The sequence below is a fragment of the Hipposideros armiger genome, unplaced genomic scaffold (genome assembly GCF_001890085.2).
Source record: "Hipposideros armiger isolate ML-2016 unplaced genomic scaffold, ASM189008v1 scaffold_129, whole genome shotgun sequence".
Classification (NCBI taxonomy): Eukaryota; Metazoa; Chordata; class Mammalia; order Chiroptera; family Hipposideridae; genus Hipposideros; species Hipposideros armiger.
Genome location: NW_017731479.1, coordinates 3,228,378 through 3,237,530, shown reverse-complemented (window position 1 = coordinate 3,237,530; position 9,153 = coordinate 3,228,378). Strand labels below are relative to the sequence as shown.

The following is a 9,153-nucleotide window of genomic DNA, read 5'->3' as shown; positions in this document are numbered from 1 at the left end:
CCATGTACTGAGGCAATGCATAAAGTAGTGAGCTCTCTGTTCCAGGAGCATTCAAGCAGGAGCCGAGGGATGACCTGTCTGGCTCCTGTGGGGTGAGAGAGATAAGCCTAAGCAGCCTCCAAGGTCCATTTTGATGCAAAGACCCTGTAATTCATGAGAGCACTGTGCAGGTAAAATTGCATTTTACCTGCACACTGCTCTCATGTTCTATCATCCTGGGCAAGCTCCTTTCCCTGTCCAGGCCTCAGTTTCCCCACCTGTAAAGCAACAGTGGCAGAGGGGTTCCCTCAGGACCCTACTGGCATTAGGGCTCTAGGAAGGCAGAGTAGCACAGTGGTCAGGAGCAGGCATAAACCACCCCCAAGGCAGGCGGGCCTGGGCCTGAACTCATCCTGACTGTGTGACCTAGAGCAGGTGACTCACCTGCCCTAGGCCTCAGTTCCCCCACATATAAAATGGGAACAATAATAATAATAATACACTAACGTGGCTGTTGAGAATATGGTAACAGTTCATGAACAGTTCAGTGATGCATTGGATCAGATGAAGAAGCATCTAGCCTTCTTCTGAAACAGCAGGTTAAACTATTAGTTCAGGGCCCTTAGGGTGACCCCTGACAATGCATCCTTTTCAAACCAATGGGGAGATTTGTCACTGACAGGGGGTCCTCCTTGGTTAGTAGGGAGCTTTTGGGGCAAAAAGAAAATGGGAAGACTTATCTGGCACTTCAGGGTCCCGTTCCGAATTTAGTAGTTCACCCCACACAGCAGGCACGGCTTTCTTTTAAAGTTTGGCCACATCCATCTTTCCCTTATTAAAGACACACACGTCTAGGGGGTATCATCACCCCGTTTCACAGATAGGACAGGTGAGGCCACACCAGGTGAACTGGCCTCAGCAGACTCCTGGCGGCGGCCCCAGGTACCTTCTCCAGCACCTCCCATCTGACCCTCCCTGGGCCTCAATTTCCCCATCTGGAATGCAAGGGGTTGGGCCCCTCCCATCTCTGTGTGGCCCACAGCCTGCAGGGCCACCTGGGGTGGGGACCGTAGAGGTGGGCAGCCCACCTCTGCCAAGAAGTGGAGGGAAGCGGAAGGGTATGGCCCCACTGTGAAGGAGTCAGAGCATGGCGTGCCCAAGGAGGGGCAGGCCCTGATTAAGAGCAAGGTACCCTGGGAAAACCAACACCAGGATAACAAATGCACAAGTGTCATAACCTAGCCGCCATTGCCCGAGTGCCTCCTACGTGCTTATGACTGCACGTGTTCCCTGTGTGCCCTTGTGAGTTTTGCTCAGAAGGCTCTGGGCTTATCAGAAGGCCCAGGCCCTCCACAACGCCACATTCTGAATGCATCTCAGCCAGGGAGCCCGGGCCACGGGGTCCCTCACTGCTCTCTTTGTGGCATTTCAGTGTTCTGGCTGCGAGTGTAGGCTCTGGGGTCAGCCAGGCCTCGGTCTGAGTCCCACCAAGTCAATTAGTAGCTGTGTAACTTATCTGCAATCAGCTGCCTCTCTGAGCCTCAATTTCCTCATCTGTGAAATGGGGCTGTTAACACCCGTACCCATCTCCCAGGGTGTTTTTTTAAGGAGCAAATGAGACAATGTGGGCAGGGGCCCAGCCCACCAGTGTGCATTGCATGGTAGAGGTTCAGTTATCACAAACATCCTCTGAAGAATAGAGAGATTCATCATGAAATGGCCTCCCTGGCGACGGCCACCAGCAGAGTGTCTGGTAGTCAGAGTGTCTGCTTCAGTCCACAAATACTTCCCAGGCTTTATTCTGGGAAGTAAACAAAACTCCTTCTGTTCAAAGAGATCATTTTCTAGCTGACCTAGGAATGCAGCGGAGGGGAGATCTGCACACCTTCCTGCCAGCTCCCTTAGCTCTGCAGCTTCCTCATCTCCCGGCAGCCTATGGGATGTCTACTTATCATCCCCACTTCACAGATGGGACACGGCTGAGGCCCAGAGAGGGGAAGGGAAGCCTCTCAGCCACACAGCATGTCGGGATAGGAGCTGGGGTTTACACCACCCACCCTGGAGCCTCTTCACTCAGCTACTCTGCCAATTTGGCTGAAATACATCAAGGTGTGGGCAGAACGGGCAAACTGTCATTCTATCATTTTTCTAAGAATCTGCTGGGTGCGTCCATGGTGACAGGGCCATTGCCAGGGAACTCTGTGGTGGCCCTGGGCAAAGCAAGACACCACTGGAGCCCCCAGCTGACATCCTACACTGGCCAGGGGACCAACTTGACATTCGTTAACAATGTCTTTAATCAGCTGTGTTGCTGGAGGGATTGGGAGATGAGCCAGGAGAGCAGACCCTGGAGGGGCAAGCCCAGAGAGACCTGGATTCCAGTCCCGGGTCCACTCGTAAGGGGGGGTCCTTGGGCAGATGACTCAATGCCTTTAAGCCCCAGTTTCCTCGTGTGTGAAATCGAGGTAATAACAGGGCCTGCCTCTTGGTTCAGAGTCGGTAAAGCATGGGAAGAGCACAGTACAGTGTTTGACTCAAGTGCTATAGAAGTGTTTGTGAAACACCCAGCAGCCAGAGTGGTCTTTCAAAAGGGAACCTGTCACTGTCCTTAAAACCAATCAGGGGAATAAGAGTCCAGTCCCTTGACATAATCTGGCCATTGTCTATTTCCTTCCCTCCCCTCCCCTCTGCTCTAGCCAACCTGTTTATCTTTCAGTTCCTCAAATATTCTAAGTTCTCTTTGCCCATGCTGTTCCTTCTGTCTGGCATGCTCTTCCATGCACTCATTCATGGCTGGCTCTTTCTCACGCTTCTTCTGATCTCAGACTAAATATCCTTTCCTCTGAGAGGTTCCTGGCCACTCACACCCCCAACCCTAGTGGTCTTTCCTGTGTTCTGCAAAACATTTAACATTTTGCAACAAGGTATTCATTTATATGTTTCCACTCTCTCCTCTCTAGGAGGGAAAGAACAGGAGGCCCTCTGTTTTGTGCAACACCCAGCACAAAGCCTGGCACCCTGTGGGCATTTATTACATACCTGCTGGAGTAGGAGAGGGTGGAAGGATCCCCCAGCCCAGCCCAGTCCCAACATATCTTGCATTCCCTAATCTCTATTAACTTCCTGCCCAGCTTAGACAACCCCCTCCCTCCCACAGGAAGCCCTCCCAGACCAGTCTCCCAGTCTTTCATCCCCTGGAATGATTTGTGCCATTAGTGTCTACGCATAGCATAGACTTCTGAGAGTACCCCTTAATTTTACTCAGGCATCTCTTCTCTAGATACCAAACTCCTAGAGCGCAGGGATGACTTTGTCTTACACCTGATTACAGACTCAGGCTGACCAGCTCGGGCTTTCATTCTTTCATTTGTCCACTCAAGGCGAACCGGACCCCATGCCACTGTCCTGTTGTAAAGGTGATATGGGATGGTGCACTTGCTGATGAATTTGGCAGGTGCCTGCTCTGGGCCCCACGTATTTGTGGATGGGAACTTTGCCTCCATAGCAGAAGTCTGGAGCCCACACTGAACCCTTTATTTCCTATGTTGGGGTCCCTTAGAGTTGATATAGCAATTGTGCAGTGGAAGGAACATTCGTTTTGGGTTCAAATCCCACCTCAACCCCTTTGTAGCTATGGGATCTTGGGCAAGTCACTTCACCTCTGTCTCTCTGTGCCTCAGTTTCCCCATCTGTAAATTGGACTAATAATGATTCCTACCACAGAGGGCAGCTGTGAGGAAAAATAAGATCAGATAGCCTGTAAGACAGGGCCCAGCATACAGCAGGTGCTCAAACCATGTTTCTTTCTTCCTTCCCACTGCGTTCTCGCCTCTCGCCTTGCATGGTCACTGGGAGAGTTTAGCCCAGAAAAATATTGTCTCTGGGGGGAGTCTGATCACCATCCCATCAATGCAGAGGCAGGTGGAGCCCTCCCTGGGACGTCACCTCCACTCTGGTTACAAGAGGAAGTTTTTTCACCTGCCTTCTCTAGATGTGGTTAGTAAGAAACTGTTACATTACCACAAACTCTTCTTATTTCTAATTCAGCCTTTACACAAAAGGGATTAAGTCTTTCACTGAGGTGTTTGTTTACCTAACATAGCTTTTGTAATATCTTTTGTAACCGTTTCCAGGAAAAACAAAATCAAAAGCAATTTAGCAACCTCAGAAATTCCCACTGGACCAACAGTGAGCGAAATGTGAAATGATTTGATTAGAAATTTGGAAAAGAGAATCTTCCCTTTCTAGAACTTGGCTTGGGAATTGGTGTGCGTGTGTGTGTGTGTGTGCGTGTGTGTGTGTACGTGTGCACGCATACCCATGTTTATGGAGGTGGAACCACAAGACCCCAAAGGAGGGCTGGACCTCAGGAAAGCTACCTCTCTTCCTTGCCCACAGGGTACTGCCCACAAGGAGCTGTTCCGGCACCATGAGGATGAAGGGTTGTAAGGATGTTGGGATGGTCACCACCCCTGAAGGATGGAGCCCTCATAGCCCCAGCAAGGAGGTTATAAATCATGGGTTGAGCCATGCTGATATGGGGGCTAAACCATCTCCATACACAGCTCAGTGGGGCTTAAGAGGAAAAGCGAGTGGGTCTGCCTGTCCTGATCCATGCAACAGGATTTTGCCATCCCTTGAGCATACAGACTCCCTGCGTTTCCACATATGTGTTATTTCTCATTTGGTATTCACCCAACCCTCCATCTACCCAATGAATATTTAAGTATCTGCCATGTGCCCTGCCCTGTGGTTCACGGATTAGAACACCACAGTCCAGGGAGGGGAAGGCTTTTGCCCAAGGTCACCTAATTTCTTAGAAGAGGGACTGAGGGACTGAGGGGGTGGCACAGGAACCTGGAAGGAGAACCAGTGAGCCTCCTGGCCCTGGGAGAAGGCGAGGGTCTGAGGAGCCAGCAGCCTGACTTCTCTCACCTCTCTGGGCCTCAGTTTCCCGATTTGTAAAAGGAGTTTGTTGGACTTGACCTCTAGAATAAATCTCCAGATTTGGGGCGGGTGGATAAAACCTGCAGTTCTGCCCCTTTCTGAATGCACGCCATTGGGCAAGTCATGGCTCTGGGCTGCGGTATTCTTGTCTGTAAACTGGGGTAATGCCAGCACCTATCTCATGGCTGTTTCTATAAAGATACAATGGGATGGTGCACTTGTTAAGGAGCTTAGCAGGTGCAGGCACACAGTAGGTGCTAAGAATTCTATTTCTCAGCACCTCTAAGAGTGGACTTCATTCCTAGCCTTTGAGCCAAGGGGAAAACAGCTAACCCCATGTTGAGCAAGAGCTGTTTGCCGTTGCCCAGGAGGTCAGGGCTGCCCCTGCCCACTGGCCCCTGGCCACAGTGTTGCAGGCGGGGCGACTGTTGCCAATTTGCTGGTTAGGCCACCGCTGACTCCTGACAGCTCCCTGGGGACAGGGCAGACGCCTCCAGCTGCTGCCCTCTCGCCCCACCTCCCTGCACACAGCCATTGAAAGTTAACGGCCAAACTCAGCCCCTGGGGATGGAGGGGCAGGCAGCTGCGTGGAGGGCTGCATGGGGGCTTGAACAAGCTGGACCAGCAGCCTGGAGCCATTCACGGAAATGGCCCTTAGAGCCATTCACGGAAATGTGGGAGGGGGCATGAGAAGCCCATAAACGTCTCTGGGGTTGTTATGTGGGGGAAAAAATGGGAGTGGTTGGAAGGAGTGGAGGAGTGGCTGCTTGATCATAAAAGGTCCCCTTCCATGAGAAAGTGCTCTGTCCCAGGCCTGGCTGAACACCTTTTCTAGACAGAAGCACAAAATCTTCCCAATAACCTGCAAATTGGGTTCTCTCGTTGTTCCATTGCACAGATGAAGAAACTGAGGAACAGAGAGGGACAGTGACTTGTTCAGGGTCACGCAGCTACAAGGTAGTAGAGCAACTTATTCTGTTCCAGCACCTGTGCTCTTCACCAGTGGGCTCTGGGGCCGGACTCTGGGTGTGATAGCCTTAGGTTCAAGTCCTCACTTTACCCATAACTATCTGCGTCTTCTTGTTAAGCCACTTCATCTGGTTGACGCTGGGTTTCCTCATCTGCTGAATGGGCACAAATGTGCTACTCTGATGGGGTGGTTTTTGCACAGAGTGTTAGGAAACTGATGATGATGATGATGATGATATTCTGCCTTCTAAAGGCACTAGCTGTTCATCACAAGAAAACAGCCCTGAATCCATGTGACTAAGAAAGGCTGGGCACCCAGGATTTGCCCAGGATCGTACAATTGGCAAGAGGCAGGGTCAGAATTACTTGGGTACTATTTCTATCCCCATTTTATGGATGAGAGAACAGGCTCAAGGAGCTCTACATAGGCCGAGGACCTGGGATTCTAATGAACTCCAGAGCCCAAGCTCCTAACCTTCAGGCTGGCCCTACTCCATCTGCCATTCTTTAAACCCTTTTGGTGCTGGAGGGAAGCCCAGAGGTCTCTGGTTGTATGATCTTGGGAAAGCCATTTCATTTCTCTGAGCCTCAGTTTCCCCACCTGTAACAACAGGACTCATCAGAGCAGCCTCCCAGGCTGAAGTGAGTGAGGGACTGGCATACAGTAGGTGCTCACAAACTGCCACGTGCCTGGCCCACATCTGGGACCCCAGTTCCACACACAGCAGACTCTCGGCAAATACCTGTTTGAATTGGTGGCCTCATCTGGGTCTCTGAAGGCAGCCTCCAGACCCACAGCCCTAAGGAAGCAGCCTCCCTCTAATTGAGGGCTGCGGTCTGCCCCACAAGGCACTGCTGGTGCGTTACAGTGGCCCCAGGGGTGGGGTGGCGGTGATCCAAGGTGACACACAGCCTGCTTTCCCCAGGCCAGCCCCTGTCCTGTTCCCCACTCCATAATCTGGGCTGTGCCCCTTCAACCCATGGGTATGGCATTTGCCATGGGGGTGGGGAGGGCTGGGAACCAGGTCAGGCCTCCCCCAGTTCAAGGGAGAGAAGCTGGGAGGGAACTCCAGATTCTTCCTTTTTCCTTCTCTTCCCTCCCCTTTACTGTGTGACCTTGGACAAGCCCCTTCGCCTCTCTTGGCCTCAGTTTCCCCATCTGTAAAAGAAGGGAGCTAGACGAGTTGACCCATTTAAGGGTCTTTCTAGGTATGATGTTGGAAGACAAAAAAGTGAAGCACTCTTCCCACACACACACATGTATCTCACTTCATCCTGTCCCAAGAAATAATTTATTTCGGCCTCAGTCTCCATGTAGTTTATCCTTCAAATACTGTAGACCTACAAGAGACCCTAAGACAATCTAATTCAAGATCATCATTAACTGATGAGGGAATGAGGCCCAGAGAGGGCAAGGCACTTGCTGAAAGTCATACAGCCAAGATAAGAATCCAGGAGTTCTAACTCACAACTTTTCCAACATCCAAGGAGGATGGAAGCCAATCCTGTACCCCCAAAAGCTTTTGGGGTATTTCCTGGAGCCTCATTAGGGCTATTGGAGGGGAAGCAATAGCTGCTATTGTCATCTTAACATTCACGAGGATGTCCAGTCTCTCACCCAGGAGGGGACCACTCTTGGAGGGGACAAAAGACTACAGGCATTTAGGGGTCCCACCGCTCCAGGCCACAAGCATGATACCCTCAGGTAGTCCAACCTTGATATCAAGACATCCGAGCTCTCCTGCCAAATCGCAGAGTTCACTGTAACAATAGTTCTCAGAAACCATAAACCCCACGTGTACACTTTAAACAATTACAAAATATGTTTGTTATTGTTGAAGCCCTCACCTGTATTCCTGTGGAGAGGGGTGGTGATTTTGCCCTGAGTTTCGAATAATTCCTGACATTATGGATGAGATGTGGCTTTCTATCATCTCCTTGGGGGAAAAAACAAGCAGAAAACAAAGCTCCCATGAGCAAGTATTTGGACAGGGCAGAAACCCACAGTTTTCCCACAGTTCAGAAGGATGGAGCTCAAACAACTAACGGAATACTTTTTTTAAAAAGAAAGAAAGACAAGGAGAGGAAAAAAAAGTACTAGAGGATTCCTGGGCATCACAGGTCACTTTCCCAGGGCAATTCTACAAGGTTTTAGAAGCAAATGAAGAGAATGGAATGAAATTCCAGGTTCTTTCAAATTAATGGGGGAAGGGCAGAGGAAGGCTTTAGAATCTAAGTGTCAAGTCTTGGAAAATGTGGATTCACAAAATAGGAATCCGATAAACCTGACTCCCTTCCAAGCCTAACATGTTCAACCGCAGCTCAGTTACAATCACTTTGAAAATAAAAATAAACAAAAAAGGACGGCTGGATGTGTCATGTATGTTTCTCCCGGGGAGCCCAGTTTCCACTTGCAATGGGAATGGTCCCCGCATGGCCCCCGCCCCAGTAATGCCTTCAGAAAGGCCACATGCCCTTGTGGGAAAACCAACCCCCACTTCACCCACGCCACATATAAACACAGCCTTAAAAAATAAAATAAATCTTCCCTAAATTTCTCCAACTCCAAGCCTGAAACTTACACAGAAACCCATCATAGATTCTCACATCAGCCCCAAAAGTCTTTCAGGGATTCCTGGGAAGGAAAATGGGGGAGCAGAGAGAGGCAGCAGCCCCGGTCTCCACCCTGGAAATGCAATGCAGGGCACTGCCCAGGAGGAGGGAGCAAAGCCGACCCTGCAAGGCGGTACCTGGAGCCGATCCTCGCGGGGCCGCCGCTACCGGCGCTTCTGGGGCAGGCGGGGGTTTCGGAGGGGGACTCCCTCGCGCTCGCCCCTCGCGCTCTGCAATTTGGCCGCCGTCGCAGCAAGAACCGTTTTTAAATTTCCCTCTCTGGAGCTGTCCAGCTCAGAGCATGCGCAGTAGCCGTGCGGGGGGCTTTTCCCCTTGGGTCAGTTACAGGGCAGGGTCAAGGGGATTGCCGCGGGCGTTTCCCAGCAGCAGCAGAGAGCCTTGCACGCCCCGGGGCTCCAGGTGGGGTGGGGCCTAGGGGTAGGGACACCCCTCTTCAAACTTTGCCCCCAGTAGCAGCCACTGCATGCCCGCAAGCCTGCGCTGAAAAGCTGTGGGAGGGCGATTTCGGCCAAAATAATTAAATTGCAAAAGGATGCTAGGTGCATTAAAACTTGCAATCCGTCACTGCCCAGGGTGGAAGGAGGTGGGGGGGGGTGGAGAAATCTGTTGCAACGCCCCCCCCCC

The 9,153-nt window shown here is 51.2% G+C and overlaps 1 protein-coding gene across 1 annotated transcript in view; it reads right to left on the bottom strand.

The window, feature by feature from the left end:
• The window catches only part of FOXN4 (forkhead box N4), a 26,943-nt gene extending 18,403 nt beyond the window's left edge, over positions 1–8,540 (bottom strand). The window contains exons 1-2 of the mRNA XM_019649072.1: positions 8,478–8,540; positions 7,744–7,832 (exon numbers count right to left, since the gene is read on the bottom strand). Coding sequence (XP_019504617.1) covers positions 7,744–7,832; positions 8,478–8,492 — 104 coding nt within the window. The 5' untranslated portion in view covers positions 8,493–8,540. The remainder of the gene's footprint in view (positions 1–7,743; positions 7,833–8,477) is intronic.
• Between the last annotated feature and the right edge of the window lie 613 nt (positions 8,541–9,153).